At 34.5% G+C, this 19303-nt stretch overlaps 3 protein-coding genes across 11 annotated transcripts in view; 1 reads left to right on the top strand and 2 right to left on the bottom strand.

The window, feature by feature from the left end:
* The first annotated feature begins 217 nt into the window (after positions 1 to 217).
* On the top strand, positions 218 to 8396 carry LOC105457763 (galactokinase-like). Of its 6 annotated transcripts, none has more exons than XM_011702605.1 (8): positions 218 to 432; positions 4611 to 4728; positions 4821 to 5073; positions 6192 to 6378; positions 6473 to 6615; positions 7212 to 7509; positions 7701 to 8022; positions 8099 to 8396. In XM_011702605.1, the coding sequence occupies exons 3-8, from the start codon at positions 4912 to 4914 to the stop codon at positions 8160 to 8162; spliced, it is 1176 nt and encodes a 391-aa protein (XP_011700907.1). In that variant the 5' UTR covers positions 218 to 432; positions 4611 to 4728; positions 4821 to 4911; the 3' UTR covers positions 8163 to 8396. The 6 variants fall into 6 exon arrangements, with proteins under 6 accessions (XP_011700907.1, XP_011700906.1, XP_011700910.1 ...); XM_011702604.1 differs by having other exon boundaries at positions 218 to 436; XM_011702606.1 differs by lacking the exon at positions 218 to 432 and adding an exon at positions 3668 to 3721.
* Positions 565 to 3651, bottom strand: LOC105457762. Of its 2 annotated transcripts, none has more exons than XM_011702603.1 (9): positions 3487 to 3651; positions 2675 to 2861; positions 2539 to 2590; positions 2155 to 2372; positions 2020 to 2080; positions 1802 to 1930; positions 1383 to 1724; positions 1136 to 1218; positions 565 to 1049 (listed from the first exon to the last, which is right to left on the bottom strand). In XM_011702603.1, the coding sequence occupies exons 1-9, from the start codon at positions 3521 to 3523 to the stop codon at positions 923 to 925; spliced, it is 1236 nt and encodes a 411-aa protein (XP_011700905.1). In that variant the 5' UTR covers positions 3524 to 3651; the 3' UTR covers positions 565 to 922. The 2 variants fall into 2 exon arrangements, with proteins under 2 accessions (XP_011700905.1, XP_011700904.1); XM_011702602.1 differs by having other exon boundaries at positions 2455 to 2590; positions 3487 to 3650.
* A 99-nt stretch (positions 8397 to 8495) lies between the features above and the next one.
* LOC105457764 (sodium-independent sulfate anion transporter-like) overlaps positions 8496 to 19303 on the bottom strand; it is a 40830-nt gene continuing 30022 nt past the window's right edge. For all 3 annotated transcript variants that reach the window (XM_011702610.1, XM_011702611.1, XM_011702612.1), the window contains 10 exons: positions 17665 to 18005; positions 13727 to 13962; positions 12588 to 12789; positions 12119 to 12339; positions 10957 to 11302; positions 10219 to 10521; positions 9898 to 10043; positions 9507 to 9677; positions 9265 to 9418; positions 8496 to 9186 (listed from right to left, as the gene is read on the bottom strand). In XM_011702610.1, the coding sequence (XP_011700912.1) occupies positions 9146 to 9186; positions 9265 to 9418; positions 9507 to 9677; positions 9898 to 10043; positions 10219 to 10521; positions 10957 to 11302; positions 12119 to 12339; positions 12588 to 12789; positions 13727 to 13962; positions 17665 to 18005 (2161 nt within the window). In that variant the 3' untranslated portion in view covers positions 8496 to 9145. The remainder of the gene's footprint in view (positions 9187 to 9264; positions 9419 to 9506; positions 9678 to 9897; positions 10044 to 10218; positions 10522 to 10956; positions 11303 to 12118; positions 12340 to 12587; positions 12790 to 13726; positions 13963 to 17664; positions 18006 to 19303) is intronic.

Below are 19303 nucleotides of genomic sequence, written 5' to 3'. Positions count from 1 at the left end.
GCACGGCGAACGGCGACGGCGACGACCACGACGACGACGTTGGACGGGTCACGCGTCGCGCAGGCACATACGTCGTGTTATAACTGCATTCTCTTTTGCATTTTGTGCATTCCGACTTCCGAGCGGCCACGATTTCAAAGGGGGGGAAGGGAGGAGGGGGAGGTCAAAAGGGGTGACTGCAGAGACCTCTCTTGATGTAACTATGAATCACATGATCCTGCAATGTCACACTTTCGGCGCCAGGGAAAATGTTTTCGTCGCCACCCGTAGCTATTTTCGAGTCGAACGGTATCGCATCTAGATTTTCCTGCGCTATGGTACTGCGTAAACGGATAAACGAGAAATTATCGATCGGCAATTCGATTAACTATCCATTCGCTATTTCGTACTTGCGGCACTTACGCTGCTTCTATCGCAATTGACGCAACATTGGTATGTAAGTATGCCACGTAATAAGAGAAATAAAAATGTAAAAAGAACGTGAAAATGCGATCTATTAGTATCGAATATAATTATTGACAATTGGTGAAACTAGACATAAAGTTGAAAATTGATTTGATCGTATATTTTTGAAATAACATCTTTATTTTAAAACTTATACATTCGCAATATCTGATCTGAATCTCTTGCTATTAATTTAAGGGAATGAAATCCTTATTAACAGTAATTTAATTAATATATTAATAATTTTGCGTACATATAAAATTGATAACTAAATAAATATGTGGCATGAAAGAATATAAAATATTTTAACAAAATTATAATAGTTGTACTACAATAAATTGGTTAATAATACAGACAATTCTTTGGTTTCACAAGTTTGAGGAAAAGTATTGATAAATAATATAAGGAACATATATAAAGGTAATAATTAATATTGTCCTTTACTATATAGTTCATTAAATCTAAATATGTATCTATATTATACTGCAAAATGAGTACGTTGAAATCCTTGTCCCAGACTCTGTAATATTTGTTGGACCTCGATTTCATTTTGATGATAAAAGATAAAAGCTTCAAATTTTGTTGCCACGTTACAATTTGTTTCTCTAAAAATAATAAATAATATGAGTAAGTTGTGCGCATATTTTAAAAAACATACAATCCATGCTAACATTAATTCAATAAAGCTCACCCTGCAATGAATGCGAAATAATCTGGGATATTGATGGTGCGTCCACAGGACGAGATTTCCATATAACTTTGTTTACATATTGTCTGAAAAAAATTAAAAATATCGTTTTTTTAATTTAATGCACGTATATTACAATATTTACTCTCTCAATTCTTCATCTTGAACTTAATGATTGAAATAGAAGCTATTTTTTTTCATGACGTCCAATAATTTTTTTTTAAACTTGTGATTATGCTAATTAATTTACCTGATTGTCTACTTCCCGAGTTACTGCAATTCCAATTTCTAAACATTCGAATCGTACAGGCACTTGTTTCATTTCTCCCGACTTCAGTAAACGCCATATGGCTTTCTCAATTTGCTTAACATCTCCCTCTGCACCGACGTGCACAGAGCCGCAATACTTCACGGAGAATCCGCTGCCTAATGTCTTACTTCCTAATTTATTGGAGATCTGACTTTTTTTAGTGGCTTCCTCCACTTGGTCTAGTCGTGATATCTGTATCAAGGGCATCAGGCTTTCGACACCCGAATTTTTTATAAGATGCACTATTGGCTCGTAAAGCTCGCGGGATTTTTTGGTATAATGCTAAAAGTAAACGGTAATCGTCAGTAATCATATCAGCATCTGCACGTTTCTATTGAATCATCACATTGCAGCGTTACCTTAATGATATGTAGCATTACCGGTTGTCCACTAGCCTTCCTCATGATTTTACGCAGCTTCCCCTTGCTATCGCCATTGATGACATTCTCGTTTATCTCGTCCAGTACATCCCCAATCTCGACTTTATTCTAATTTACATGCGGCATATGAGTAACGCTGGATTTAGAGCATTTGTAATTTTAAAAGGTTATAGATACTCAGAGATTTCTTTTCTTACATCTTCAGCAGCCACCGATTTCTCGTGGACATTGACAATTAATGCCTTGTCGTTAGTGAAACTGCAATAAATAAGCAGCGAATAAAGATACATTTACATGATTTCCACTTTCCTCTGTCGCAACAAGTTGCTTACCACACAGAGATGCCTAAACTTTTGCAAGGTACCAGCTCCAAGGCCACGCATCTCGGCATCAGCCAGGTGTCGTCCAAGAAAGCTGCATTTCTTAAATTCAGTTTAAAATTAAACTTGCCGCACTGCAGTAGCACGGACAGTAATATCTCCCGTAGAATGTCATCTCCCAGAATGCTTTTCAAGTTGTAAAACTCGGTGGCTAGAGCTGGTATTCTGTTCTGAGGAGAGACACAGTTATAAATTTCTACAACTTAATTAATTGAGAGGTACACGTCAAGTGCATTTGGCATTATGTCTCACCAATATTTCTACCGGCATGTGAAGGCATCTTCGCACTAGACATACTCTTATCAGGAGACGAAGTCGCCCGGTGGACGTACGCACCTTTGCATTTTGCTTCACTTGCTCAACTGCCAGATGGAATGTATTGTAACCACTAAAAATCACAAATGACGTTGAGTAACAGGCAACATACGAAAGTTGTGTGGATATTGATGAAAGAGTAAGGGGGTCACTTTACCTGTAATTCTTGGAGGCGACATATTCTAACCAGTGCCATGCACAAGGTACCTTAAAATATCCAACACTATCGAGACCGGGCAGTAAATCCTTTTGCAAGCAATCTTCTAAGCACTTACAAAAGTGACAGAGATCCTCATTTTTATCGGTGATTTCCTTGGCGTGTTCTATCAGCTTTCGAGTCCATCCTGAAATAATATATGTATACAATTATTTTGTAAACTCACCTTGTATTTATTTTGTCAAGATAAATTTCATAGACATGGTAAAAGAGTTATTAATTAGATTTGCAAACAAAACAGCGAAGAAATATGTATTTTCAAAAGCGTTGGCAGCGAAAGACATTTTAATTGTTTGTTGAAAAATACATATGTAAATATATGATCTGACATTATCGACACATGATAAAATGAATATTAATATTAATATGTGATGCCATTTGTAATGACTAATGACTGATGGCTATATAAAACACTGAATTGATGACTAATATTTTAAATTAATTAAAGATATAACACATTCTCGTTCATATACTCACACACACACACACACACATATATGCACGCTCACGTTCTATTCAAACACTGTGACACCATATGACACTGCCAGTTCAAGCGATATTCATCGTATCAGAAGTTAAGAACCAATATCTTTTTGCGAATGTAAAATGAGACCACAACAACGAGACTGGAAACTGACGTCGCGATAATTTTGAAAAGAAAAATCGTGTATTCATGATATATGAAAGGGAGCCATAAATCCCCCTGGCGTTTAACGACCCGTCTAACCTGACCTGCTCCATCGCGAGATTACCTTTCAGCTCTTTGATGAGAGGATCCGAGACCGACATGGCATATTCTCCGCGGAATATGGGCGTTAAATCGACCGCGGCGCGTCCATAGTACGTCCCTCGCGGAAAATCGGTTTATACGGCCGCTCGACACACGCGTCAGCCGAGCCTCGTCAGCGGGAACACCTGCATCGTGCTGGCGAGTGGCGACGTATCACGGTATCAGCGACATTCAGCGACAGGAATGAAGTGGTAGTGGTAGTAAAGTCGCGCAACTGGATCGCGCTCGTTGGAAATCTAATGTCGCTTTAGTTTAGTTAATATATGTCTAGCAACGCTTGAGCCCATTTTATTTGAGATATTTTAAATCTATTTCTTTGACCGATGTCAAATCAAAAGATTGCGTCAAATTTTAAGATTAAAAATTCTATTGAATATAATTTTATGTATATAATGTGTGTTTTTAACATATTTGGATATATATATATATATATGTGTGTGTATATATTATATATATACACATATATATATAAATATTAATTATATATATTAATTATTAATTAATAAAGAATTTAATTTTATTATATTTTTTAATAATATCAATTTAATATTTAATAATTATATGATTAATAAAATTAAATTCTTTATTAATTAATAATTAATATTAATTTAATAAAATATGTTATTGCTTTGTACTAAGTAATTTATAAATTATTAACATTTCTAGCATGCTTGAACTTACGACGCGCACAAGCATGTGAATTAATAATTAATATTTCTAATAAGCACTTACAAACGCTCTTGCGAATGATGTTTGTATTTGTGTCTATATTACTCTTGCCGACAACTGTTTAAATATACATAATATGTATACATATGTATATGTAACATCTACTCTTAATATTAATACAGTACGTACGAGATATCTATAAGGAATAATATAGCAAATACTTTAAATAAAAATAATATTCTAAAATATTAATATATATTTATCACAAATAATTCTGTGATATATATATATATATAATTATTATTATCATTATATTATAATTTATATCTTCCAGACAATCACGCGTGCTAAAAAAAAGTCTCAAGAACGTAATGCAACAATTAAGGGTCGTACAATAATATTTTATGTCACTTGCAGGTAAAAATCGAGCACCGTAGTGTATCATTGAATTCATTGTCAGTTTCTGCTGTCGAGACACGTATAGTCAAAGGTTGCGCTGATAACAACGTCGTTGTCGTCCCCTATATATAATCACGTAAGGAGATTTATTAGCATCAGTATCTTCGCGACTGTTGGCCGCGATATTAACTATCTGTTTCGTCGCTTAATCTCCATTTCCGTCCGTAGAGTCCCGGTCGTTTCGTCGCGTGCATCCCAAGTGATATATATATATATATATATACATAAATTATATATATAATCCGGAGAATATTTCGGCATGGCGGCACTACTCCCGGACATCAATAGCGTTAAGGCGAAGGCGTTGCAGACCTTCGCCGAGAAATTCGGCGAGCAGGCCGCCGTTTGCGTGTACGCGCCGGGACGCGTTAATCTCATCGGCGAGCACACCGACTACAACGAGGGTTTCGTACTGCCGATGGTATAATAAATCTCCTAAATTGCGTTGCGCATGCAAAAAATTCACGCTTCCTCTCGCGCTCCGTCCGCGTATTTTATTTAATTAACTCTAATAAAAAGCGCAGCGTGAAACAGATTTCGTTTTAAACACAAGTTTTCTCTAGTTCGTTTTATTTCTTTTTTTTTCACCGTTCTTACTCTTTATTTTCGTTTTCTCTCCTTCCTCTCGAAATATTAAATATTTCAAGTGCATGAAATGCAGAAAACACACGTGTATACGCAATAAAACTTAAATACGAATTTAATTTGTGGCAGTCACAATTGCGCGTGGATCACAGTATTATCATTATCATTGCCATAACGTTATCACACACAGAGTTGTTGGCTCGCGCCAACGGGATGTCAAGGCCGCATGACACTGTTGCGTTTTTTTTTTCAGCGCGCTGAATTGTCGGTTGCATAACTAAAGAATATACAAATGAGAATTTATAATGAATTTATAGTTGCCTGTGTTACTCTGGTGCGCTTTAAAGATTGCTATACACATATGTATAACTGCAGAAGCGTAATAGCACTTCGACCGATAAGATATCCAATTAGTTCCCGCTAAAACAAGTGTATCGTGCATGCACGCGTGCATGACAAATATTAACATTGACTGCTTTATCGATCAAGATATTTGTATTATATTTTATTTTTGCGACTAAATAACATTATTTACAGGAGCCGCCTTCAGCAAGTGATCGAATTCGCTATTTTTTTGTCAAACGTTTATTTTGCTGCACCACTTTGGCATAATTTAAACGCTACTGAAGTGACGGGGATCAATAAAACGCTGCAATAAAATAATATTCGTGTTCGTAGTGGTATAGACGTTATCGATTATTTGTGATCATAAAAGCCGCGTCGCTGCATTCTTTCTTATTGATTGAAAAACTTTTTCTCACGGTTCTTCTCTTTTGTCCTGCTTGATAATGAATACACTGTGGCGTCAGAGATCCTTGCTGTTTGCACTTAATAAAAAAACCGCAGTTATTTTTGTAATTCATTTATATACAAACTATCAATTTGAACAGTTTGATCGATATTTACAACAATTTATTAATGAAACACTTATAATCATTTCGAAATAATTATCAGGCCCTGCCGATGGTCACGGTGATGGTTGGGAATTCTCACGGTGGTAAAAAAACCAGAATTCTTTCCTTGAGTAACGCGGTCGGCGCTATAAACGAGTTCGATTTCGAAGCCGGGAGTCGAGCTGATATAAAACCGGGGGAGCCAAAATGGGCGAACTATATAAAAGGATGCATCGCTAATTTTATTTGTAAGCCATTCGCAACTTTGATCGTCACGCATAATTTATTTGGTAGCTTGAAATGGGATACCTTACGTTATAACGCAGCCGATACACATTTTAGGTGACGTTCCCGCGTTTAATGCCGTAATTGTATCGACTGTGCCAGCAGGCGCCGGGCTCAGTAGTTCTGCGGCTCTGGAGGTAGCGACTTATACCTTCTTGGAAGCCTTGAGCGGGAAAAAACCGGAGAAACCAGAGCAGAAGGTAGCTATAATCTTCTAGCGATCATATAGCTTTTTTCTAACAACATAATGTGGTATTAGGTAATATAATATGTATATTGTTCTAAAAAAAAAAAACTAATAATTGCTGATAATATTATTTTGAGCCGAACAATACGGCGTAACGAGTGGAATTATAAATAAAATCTCCATCACATGATAGCTAAATTGGTAAATAATAGTGGCAGATAATTAGCTATATTGGGATATTTTCCATCCGGCAATTGTGAAAAGCAATGATGGCAGTGCACAAAAATTTTCTAATCACAAGACATTAAAACAACTAAAAAATCGGGGAATTTTCAAAAATTACTTTCTAAGATTTGAATAGATATTTTGTGAAAATTGGTGGCAGAGATTTTTAAAAGAAAGTTTTTTGTATCCTGAAACATCCGACATCTATCCTTTCATTTATCTATACAAGTTAAATTACTCATACAATTTTTAATTGTATAAGAATTTTTAATTGAACTTGTGACTTAAACATTTGTTGTGCAGTGCTGTTATTATTTTTTACAATTGAACAAAAAATCCTTAAAAAATAAATAAAAAAATATATATTTATATTATACGTATTAGGCTTTAGCATGTCAAAAAGCCGAGCATAACTTTGCTGGGGTGCCATGCGGTATAATGGACCAGTTTATCTCAGCTATGGGCAAGGAGGGCTGCGCCCTTTTACTTGACTGTCGCGATCTTATCACTAAACAAATACCTATGCTGCACCTACATAATTACGTTTTTCTCATAACGAATTCGAACGCGCCGCACAAACTAAGCTCGAGCGCCTATTGCGAGCGCAGAGATTGTTGTTACGAAGCCGCGAAAATCTTGGGCAAGAAGAGCCTGAGAGATGCAAATATGAATGATATTCTAGGTAACAATAGAGAACTTTATATATGAATATGTATATATTCCTTAATTTTATAATATTCTTAAATTGTACTTTATTTTATTAAGCGAACAATCACACTTTGCATAGATTTCAATACAATAACAATAAATTAACGATCTACGTACATTGCCGCTCCTACTTTCTCTACATATAACAGATTAACGGGTTTTTAGCATTAACATCGCGAAATACATCCGATCGCATTGTGAAAAGGGCTCGTCACGTGGTAACGGAAATTCAACGAACTCTGGACGCTGCGGTGGCGCTCGAGAAAGGTGACTTTCAGCGATTTGGCCGATTAATGAATGAAAGTCACGATTCATTGCGCGACGATTACGAGGTCTCGTCCAAGGAGCTCGATTCGCTGGTCTCGGCGGCCAGAGAGGTAGACGGCGTGCTGGGAAGCCGTTTGACAGGCGCCGGCTTCGGTGGCTGCACCGTAACTTTGTTGAGAAAGGACGCGGTTGACAAGGCGGTTCAACATATGAAAGCGAAGTTAATGTCTTCTCCGTCTGTATGAAGTTAAGTTTTTTTCTCGTTTTATATAAATATTAAAATATTTTCCTTATAGATATTCCGGAACGCCCGCATTCTACATAGCGACTCCGTCTGGAGGTGCCCGAGAAATCAGCTAGTCAATATCTTTCTTAATTTCTTAAATATATATATATACATGTACATATTTTACTTATTAATTGTTAATATCGTATATTAACAATTGTACGATTCTTTAAAATACATAACTGATTTTTCAGAATGTATATACACATATTGTTTGCCTGTGTTTATCGAATACACATTTTTCGTAGCACGAACGGAATTTTGATATATTTACAGTAAAGTTGTTTACAATGCATGTAAAATTGTCATAATACTCGTGTTCATTTTAATATCCGATGATTAATATCCTTATTACTACAAATTTTTGAATCGCAAAATTAATTAAAAACGATAACCGTCGCTCATTGATTAAAAAATTATTAACGAATAGAGTATGCAAACTAGATTGTTAGAAGATACGTTAATTTGAATATATATTTACTGCAAAATGAATGCGTGGGCGGAGCGTGACTGCCAAGACCTTCGTGAAGGCCAAGATTAATGTCGAAGTTAAAATCATCCGCGTGCCCGTTGAAACGAATAATTACGAAAAAAGTTTAATTTCCTGTACTTTCGATCTATTTTTTATATATACAGAAATGCATACATTTTTTTCTACGACTTGTACTACCAACAACGCAGATCATTTTGCACGCCTATCTAAATTCGAATAAATTTGAATAGATAGAGTATCACTTACTAATAAGTTTGAAGTGTACATTTGTATCGGAATATATGTAGGCTTTCGCCTTTTGTAAGTACAAAAATATTACACTGTGTATATTGCGTACATTTACAGGATACATGCTAATTTCATAATAGCTTGTGCTCATAAATATTTTATGTACGTACATATATATACAAAGTATTTAATTGGCTAAATTTGAAAGTAGCATATTTGCCTCGCAGTAATAACCTGGCCTTTAACGAAAACACCACGGTATTTTCTTACCATTAATACTGATGCTCGCTAAGGAGGGGAAAAAAAAATATTGTTCGTATCTCTCTATCTGTATAACTAATATCGATTAAGAGTCTCGGTCGAAGCGTTCGTGTATTCTGAAAATAAAAAATACGAGATATTTAGAAAGTATTGAACACATAGAGAAGAGTCGCTGTATGGAAATCGCGATTTACCTTTAAGATGATCGTTGAGCTCGAGCTCGCTGGAGCTGCACGTGAGCCCTGAAGGTTTCACACCTTTAAAGATCTCGATAACGCTCGGTTTCAAGTTATGAAAGATTAATGGTTGGCCCCGTTTAGTAAAATCCTCTATCAAAGTCTTGATACCCTGAAGAAGGAGGAAAGTCGGTATGATACGTTTAATTTATGCAGCGAGAAAATTTCATTTTTCTTTTATTCCTATGAAATTTATTCACCCTTGCAGCGGTGAAATCAGCTGCCTGGATATGCGTAGAATCTATTACCACGGGCACGGCGGTACCCTCTCGTAAGCCCTGCTTGCTAATGACGGCTCGTACGTACTCGACGCTTGGAAACACCAGACTCCGATCCGGAGTTATGACAAGATATTCACAACCACTAATACTCTATAAATGAAAAAAAAAGACGATATGTATTAATTCGGCTCTTAAGACTTTCACGGATATTCTCTTTAAAAGAGGTTTATAGGGGTTTATATATATTAATATATATTTCCTAAATTATAACTCTGTTGCAAAAGATACACCTTCTGAGAATTCTTCTCAGCTATTTTTCAATTAGCATTTTCACTCTCGTTTATGCTGCTATACGGAGTTATAAACTTACCGTAGCTTTATGAACTCGTAACGTCGGTCTGGCCGAGGCATAAAGTAGGAACAAAAGATTTATACCGATGCCGATCACGATGCCCAGTTCGAGTCGTATGAAAAGACAACACAGGAACGTAGTTATGGCCGGTATGAGATCAATTTCTGAAAATAATGGTGCAGTAAAAAAAAAAAGAAAAACCTATATATAAAATTAAAATAACGGGTTTTATAATATGTATTCATTATATGTATTTATTTGGCCATAACTGTTTATAAATTTTAAATCGGCTCTTTCATTCCCGTTATATTATTTGATGTTAAACAAGGGAGGGCGTACTTTTGCTTCGCCACATTGGCTTCACCACATGAAGCTCCACCATAAAGACGACCGCGGCAATGATGACGGCCGCCAGGGTGGCCTTGGGTATATAGTACAGATAGGGTGTGAGAAACTGCAACGATATGAGCACTAATAGTCCAGTGTAAACTCCACCGAGCGTCGTCTTCACCCCGGACGAGTGGTTGACCGCGCCTCGGCTGAGGCCGCCGCTTACGGGCATTGATGATACAAACGAGGATATCACGTTGCACGCACCCAACGCCAACATTTCCTGAGTCGCGTCTATCGACTTACCCTCGCCTGTGGATGCAACATCGATTCAATTATTTTGGGGACAGAAAACACATTTTTTTAGACGTCAATAATTTGCCGCCTTAAATAAAAAATTATTCGAAACAAGAAAGTATATAGGAATATACTTTAATGTGCTCATCCTTAAATATAAAATAGAGATAATAATCTTGATCTTATACATATATTGTTAATTTTATTTTATTGAATATCGTGATTTATATTTATTGCTCGTAATTAGTCCAAAAATTCTAAATTAATTTAATATCGAATTTAACACAGCATCTATATGATTAATTTCGTCCAAATAACAGATATGTTTTTGAGACCAATGTTTTAATTGTGTTTTATATATTTATTTTTGTAGATTTTTAGTTTATTATAGTTTAATAAAATGATTTAATTTGGGAAGAATATTATTGTCAATCAACTGTAAGCACTTACAGAAAACTTTGGCGATTGAGATGGTTTCTAGCAGGCTTAGCATGGGAACGACTAGACAGCCAGTGCCCAGAGCGGAAATCATGTCGATGAAAGTGTAGGTCTCATTCCCGACCTGAGCTTCGAAAGGTGGCAAACGGAATTCCGGTAGTCCTTGCTTCACGTGGCCCGTTAAAATGACGGGTGATTCTCCCAAGTGCTTCTCGAGGAGAAAGCACATCACCGCGCAGACGATCACAATGATAATGTTTCTGGCAGTGGAGATCAGCCAGAACGACTTTGTGATAACTTGTTGAAGCCGCGATGGTACTTTAGTATTTTTCGGCGCCACCGGCAAATCCTTTACCTTCTATATAAACAAAAAATTCTACTTACATTCTTCAATCTCTCTTATTATACTTTTATTAAGAAATAAAAATATTCCGGAACAACTTTTTTCACCAGAATTTTCGAAATAATAAATATTGTCACGTCTTATATTTTGGCATATGCATGTAACTTCGATCTAATAACAAAACAATAAAAATAATTTAATTTATAGTTGATTGATTACGGAATTTATCCTAAACATTTGGTAAGGAAATGTAATTTTGTGAAAATGAAATAAATAATTTCATTTATTTCATATTTGTATTTGTATACATTTTTTGAAAAACTACGCAGTTTGCGGATTGTTTGCGCGATATCTCGAAATATTATTAAATACTTTTATGAGTGTAAATGGACAGTTATTTTAGATAACAATGTTTCAAGGCAAAAAGATAACCCGCAATTAGCTTTTTTGAAGAAAATACTTAAAAGTATATACATACATTTCAAAGCAAGTTTTACAAAAACTGTAATTAAAAATGTGTAATACTTTTAAATATACATATATATATATAATTTTGTTGAGTTTAGTTGTCGATATTTATACATCGACATTTATAAATAGAAAATTATTATAAATTATTAAAAATTAATAAAAGTTTACAGATTCTCTACCTGTTTCTAAAATCAAAATTAGAAATCGAACTTTAAACTTCACTTAATTTCAAGTTGATTTCAAATCTGTAGACCGTAATGAATAATCGAGGGAGATGTGTTCGACCATGGAGTTGGCTGTTTAAGTACCGGAACAACAGGTAAACTAAACTATACTGAAATGCAGTAGTGTTGCATTTACTCGGAGAAGTAGAAGAACGATTATGCAGACAATTCCCAAAGCGGCGTCCCAAAGTCTCGTCTCGCCGATATGCTCGAAGATACTTTGCCAGACCTGCATGAACTTGGTACCGGAAACTTTGAGCCCAAGAATATCTTTTACTTGACTGGTGGCGATGATAATCGACGCCGCCGACGTGAAACCAACCGATACTGGTCCCGATATAAAATCCAGTAAGAATCCTAATATTGTCGAAAGAATAGAAAATAATTTAACGAAACATACATTAAAAATTTATTATAAATGACAATATATATAAAATTAAAATATATATAATATGTATATAAAATAAAATCTTAAATGAAAAACGCCCTTTAGAAAAATTAAATAAGAATGTATGAAAACTGCTAATTTGGAAATAATTATAAATACGATAATTTATAAATTAGATTAATTTCACACATTTGTTATGATCTTTATAATATATTACCTAATTGTAAAATGCCCATTAATAAGGAGACGCAGCCTGAAATGAAACACAGCAACACTGCGAAATCGGGTCCTAGATGGGCCTTTTGTAAAGTTTCTCTCGTTAAAATCGCGGCGATTGCGGTTGGCCCGACAGGCACGTCTTTCCAAGAGCCGAAAATTGTGTACACGAAACAGGCCATGAAAGATGAATAGAGTCCATACTATTCAAACAAAATATCGTTTTATATTAGTAATATTAATAATATTCCACAAAAATCGCTTTAAAAATTTTGCACAAATCATATTTTTTCATAAAACTGTAAAACTTGTTTTGAAATATTTTTCTAAAATAAAAAAAGAAAGAAATATATTTGAGAAAAAATATTAAATAATCCATCCAGTATATGACCAGTTCAATATATGGACCAGTTTCTTGTATATATAAATAAACAACAGATTTGGTTAATGTTTGTCTAGTTTCAGAAATCTGAAAATGGCGTTGTCCTTCTGAAAAAGTAGATAAAAAAAAAGAGATCGACATAATAACTAATTTTCTTTGCTAAGCGCCGCCGATTTTAAATATGCTTATTCATGAGCATTGCATGGCACTCAAGGTTAATGATGCATCTAAATTGATGAATATTTTGATGCAGCAGTTTTTGTTAAGAAACACATTTCTCACACTTCAGTTTTACACCAGTAATTAATTTCGATTAATAATATTTTATTATAGTTAATAATATATTTTTTTATCAAGATATTATTTTTGAATGACGCCAGTCAGTTTTTTTCTATTAAACGTTTCTTTTTATTTTTAATTAACAATTTCAGTTTTACTATAGATGTATAGTATATGTAGGAATGATATATAATATCTTATGGTTTGAAATTTCTTTCGAAGGCAAAGATTTCTACACACATACACATACGTAAAATTTAAGTACAATAAACGATTACATTGTACTTTATTGAACGTTTATTTTTAATATTGAAACAAAATAATTAAAAAATTAAATTTTTTAATGATATTTTAACTAATTGTAAGTCTTAGGTCTAATTTAATTTTCTGACATTATCACTTTTGTAGGAATAACAACCACATTGTAAAATATTTTTTAAATATTTCTTTGATTTAAAATTCTTTTGATAGGTACTTACCTGTAACGGTAATCCCGCGACGTTAGCGTATGCTATGGCTTGCGGTATGACGGTGAGGCCTACGGTGATACCAGCTACTAGATCGCTCACCACGTATTCCTTCCGGTAATTCGGCAGCCACGTTAAGATCGGTATTCTCTTGAATAGCAGCTTCTTCCTGCAAGACCTTCTAACCCGTCGATAGAACCATCTTCTTCCGGATGTACATAGACCACTCGTGCCAGAATCTTGTGGAACTGCAAATGGAAAAGTCAAGTTTGTTAATGTAATAATCAGAGTTGGATATCAACTAGTTAACAAGTTAAAAGTTAAATAAAAAATGAAATTGTAAGATTCACGCAAAAATTATTATTATTTAGCATCCGCTTCACAACCGTATTTGACGTTTTTTCTCATTGAACTTTTCACAATCTCGACTTTTATATTAAAAAGTTAAAAATTTAATGACTTTTAACTTAACTTAATTTTAAATGAGGTAACTTTTAACTTTAGTTATTTAAACTTGAATTTTTAAACTTGAATTTATTAACTTTTTTCTGAATTAAACATTTTTTTAAAAGTAGTTAGAATCATCAAAGTAGCTAATCATAACATCGATACTTTTAATTAACATTGTCGCGAGATACGTAGACGCGAGACGCAATCGATGTTGCGAATTGATCTGTCTGCGCCACGAGACTTTTTTATAATGCATCAGATGATTTAAAAAATACTACTATGTAAATTGTAAAATAAAAAAAAATACATGCTAAAAAATATTTCTTTATTATTTTACATAAACTTAATTTACAAATAAAATATTAAATTAATTTAATGATGTTATAATTGTTTTATTTAGAGTAAAGTAATTTTAAAAACAATTACGACATTCTAATTTAATCTTAATAATGCTTTTCAAAATTAATTTTTGTTTTATAACTTCAATTAATTTAATCTTAACATAACTTTAAATGAGTAAGTTTTTCGTTCATGTAACTAAATTAACTTTATATGTCATTAACTTCAGCTTAATTTAATTTAAAAAAAATAACTTATCCAATTCTGATAATAATAAATAAATATTCACATAAAATCAAACAAGTTTGGCCATTTATACGAGTATTTGGAGAAGTTTGTTGTATTAAAAATTGAACACAGTTTATACGTTTCACTCAAAATTATAATATGTAATAAATAATAGTTACACAAATATCATCTTTATAGCTCAAATATTTATGAGCTGACAAAACTTATTGAGATCTCGTGACGTTTGAAAAATGCGATACGGATGAGATATTCGCGCACGAAGAGTCAACATTTCAAAGTCACTCACGAGGTGACAAATTAAGAAGCGTCATATTTCACACGAAAAGAAGCAATTCCATTACAAAACGTAATAATACTTTGCATCATGTTATATACTATCATTACATACGCATTAGCGATAATTTATTTTTTTGCGCTCATCAGTGTCGCTTTGTAAAATTATTCGTGTTCTTAATTTTAGCAGAAGAAAAGGAAAAATACTCAAATGTATAAACATGACAAGACAAATTATTTTTTGCGCATGATACAAGGTGCCCTTTGATTAAGTGTATATACTAAGTTATTTTTCAAAATAATGGAATTAAAAATTTTTTTCGACTAAAAGTTATTTTGTTTAAGAATCTATAATAATTCATATATAATTTATATTAAAAAGTATATTACAGTAAATTTATATATAAACGAAAATTTTAAATTATTTTTCTTTTAAAATGTTTTCATTCTATAAAGTACCTTACAAAACTGTAAAAAAACAGATATATCCATTAAAAAGAATAAAATTATCATTTAAAAATGTTTAAGAAAATTATTTAATTAACTTCCGTTTAAGTCATTTAAGTTTATGTAGATCTTATAAATGCAATATCTTTTACATTTCAAATATTTTTCTCAATAGAGCTATAAGTAGAATCCGTAATTAGACACAGCAGCACGAACTGTAACTGAATAAAGTAGACATAATTGATACGATTTTATAATCAGGATACGAAACGAACTGTATATTTAAATTGCGTCGCATCTTCGAGGATTATGACGCATGAACTTCAAGGATATTAAGAGTTTATGACGCCTGCTTCTATATTATTATCTGAACGAGACGCAAATTTCCGCGAATCTCACATTTCCATTTCCAACACGAGAAAGAGTAACATCTTATGATCAATCATCCGTCGTGCGATTCTACTTCGCGACATAAGCGGCACATTTAATTTTCAATTAACAAAAAGTATCGCGCAAATTGTAAATCTAATTGAGCGGGACAGGGTAAATCTACAAAGAGCGTCCCCGCAGCAGTGCATTATGTCATTACAATAATTAATTAACGCTTAGCCTTTTAATCAAAATTAAAATTGATCGAACGACGGATCGTGCAACTCAATTGCAGCTCGTTGTATATTCGATGAGGCCGCATCTCATTAGCTACACATGGACTCTGCTTATTATCATTAACTGAAGCGTAGCAATCAAATCAAATTTTGTAGCCGTATTTTATTTTCGCGTATTTAAATTTAATTTAAAATTTATTATTAAATACTACTAAAGTCTATTATTTTTATTATTATTATTATTATTATCTACTTCGTTACTGTGAGACTGTTAGAAAATGCACGAGCGTCGTTTTGCATTCGCACTTTCAACTGTCTGCAAATAATATCAGTGTATTATTTTTCTGCAACTTGAATATCATTTTGAACGATCGCATGGGCGAGGTATTTGCTAGGTGAATCGACGGACATTGATAGCGATCTATACGAGAGAGAGAGGAGAACAGAGAGATAATGGCTTATTTAGAGCTGCGATACGCTTGCAGCCGAGATGTCGTAGACGCAAAAAGGCTTTTTGTGCGTCGATCGAAATAAGCTTTGATTAAGACAAAAAAAAAAGAAGTTGATGTAACAGCGTCGATTGTTGCATTTGCAGAGACCTATACCGTTTCTGCAATGCGAAACGTTACTCCTTGCAAAACAGTTATTGTGTTTCGGAATATCGTTATTTGTCTTTTTGCGCATTAATCATTGCCGACACCGAAACTACAAGCGACAGCAAATAAAGTGACGTGCAAACGGTGTACTTGAATAGATCCTTAAACAATGCTAAATTTCTTTATGTATCCAGTAGTTTCGTTATTATAAATTAACTAGGTTTGAGTGTTTCACAAACTGCAACTATTGTCGCAACTGCATTCGGCTTCTGTGCAGCAAGAAGAATTTGTAATAGTAGTTCACGCCATATATTTCTGTCATTTCCATAAAAATAGAAATGAGACGTTGTGTTTATTTTGTGAGAAAAAGAAATGATGAACGGGAGAATCGCCGGACATTAAATGCGTGCATAAATGCACAAGCGCGATGCGAACGAATTAAGGCAACGTGCCTTGAAACAATTTTTCGCCGAGATTGCGAGTACTATAAAACGCTATAAAGAAAAAAAGAACGACTGTTCAACCGTGAAAGTGAAGGTCGGTGTACGGTGCAGGGACATATTTTTGCGAATTTTTGTTCGATGTTGCCGCGCCGTCCTGCATCTCCGCGGCGCGCGCGCGACGCGGTTAATATCGCGTGGTGTGTTGAATCACAGGCCAATTATTTTCTCACCCACTTTTGCACCGCACGACACCGACGATATTTTTCGTGCGAGTCATCGATGGGTTCGCATACGCGCGATTTGCTGCCGCGAAAAAACCGTTTCCGTTTAGTGTCTTTTCTGAAAATACAGAGAGATGGGTCATCTTTTTTTTTTCAATTCAACATCTCAACGTGGAATTTTATTTTTAATGTTCCTCTAAGGTGCAATATTTTTTTCAGAATCAAAAAGATATTTTAAAGTCAATTTTTTTTTCTACGCGCAACTACCCTAATTAAAGAATCCCTAATTAAGGAAGCAATAATATATACGAAGCGACAGCGACTCACCCTCGAGATTGACAATCTTCGCGTCTTTGGTGATGGCGTGAGCGCTGCTGGGATTGCTGTTCAGCGCATTCGGCTCATTGTTGTTGCTGCGAAGAACGTCGTCGAGCGCGTTGCTGCTGAAACCGGTCAGCGTGACCTCCCTGCGGTTCTCCATGTCGTGCTCCTCGTTGACGTTGTACTTGGACATGGCGCGGTCTCTCGGGGATCGACGAGAGGAGCAGACGAAGTGCGGACAATTCGGACGGAACGCGTGAACGAATATATAAACGCGCGGACCGATATGTAAGAGCCTTCTCCTCAGGTGGACTCCATCCTGTCGGGTGCTCGTTCGCACAGCGACCCTGAAGTAGGAAAAAATGAACGGATTGATTTATATTCTGCGTAACGATCCCGTTAATTTTTCACCTGTCGCCTTTATGCTTAGATCTCTCGCGCTCGCTGATAATCCTTGCGATTATCTATTCATGTATCTTTAATCTTACGTACATCAGGTGCCCTCTCACTTAAACCGTTTCCTGCTAGAATGATTTATCTAACAATAAACGGCAGGATTTCCTTGCTACTGCGAAGCTTTTAGGCGAAGAAGTGAAGCCAAGTATTTCGCACGATGCATTCACGATTCCTTTTAATTCTATACATTCACTATAATATCACGTAATTAAATTATTTCAAATTTTTTTAAATTATTTAAATTTTATTAAATTTAATTATTAAATGAAGGTAATTAATTAAAACTAATTTTTTAAACAAATATTTATACGTATAGTCATGTTGTTTTGTTTTATTATATTAATAAATATTTCTTAATTTAGGATATAATATACAATTTTAATGATAAATAAAGAGAGCTTGCGAGAGATTGCTTCAGTCAATGTAACGGAGTGATTAGAAAATCGTGAATTGGGAAATGCAGCGGATTATTTATTATTGAGACTCTTAGTAATTGCAAAGAGCGAAGAATAGCGATCTGAAAATTTTATACACAACGCGTTTTTCCCTCTCAATCAGGTGAATGGATCATTCATGTTGTTTTTGCAATTGTTTAAAACGTAGATTTCTCAAATAACCGGCAAAAAAGTGACGATGACAAATGGCGAATGCGGCGAATTGACGAAATTTCGCAAACAGCTTTGCGAAAACTCGCAAAGTAATGGGGTAATTTGCTCTAACGGCGAATACGTGCGCCGCGAGTTGAGAAACAATTGTCGTTAAAAAGAACATTGTTGCAAATAAGATAATCATTGCGGAGCATACTTACAGAAATCTATTAAATAACTTTATATAACTTTAGATTAATGCGTAGATATATAATTCAATAAAGTACGTGCGCCAGAGCTTGCAACGAAAACAAAGGAAATGTGAAGGAATGAAACGTTACGAAAAATTAACAACGCTTTAAAAGCATACCGCTTTCATCCAATGACCGTTTCCCAGCAGTTATCGACCACTAGATAATCGGCGTGTACTTTGAAAACGTTGCAAATAGTCTGTAATTAAGCAACGTGTATTCGTGTTTTCGGTGTTTCGTATCGACGACGTAATTACGACGATTAAAAGCTTATCGTCACGCTCAGGTCATTCCAAACAAACTGTAAAAACACGTGTACACGCGGCTATGCGTGACACGCGATTTATCGTT

This window comes from Wasmannia auropunctata, unplaced genomic scaffold (genome assembly GCF_000956235.1).
Source record: "Wasmannia auropunctata unplaced genomic scaffold, wasmannia.A_1.0 LD335047.1, whole genome shotgun sequence".
Taxonomy (NCBI): Eukaryota; Metazoa; Arthropoda; class Insecta; order Hymenoptera; family Formicidae; genus Wasmannia; species Wasmannia auropunctata.
The sequence above is the reverse complement of the archived record's forward strand: the minus strand, read 5'-3'. Positions and strand labels throughout refer to the sequence as shown.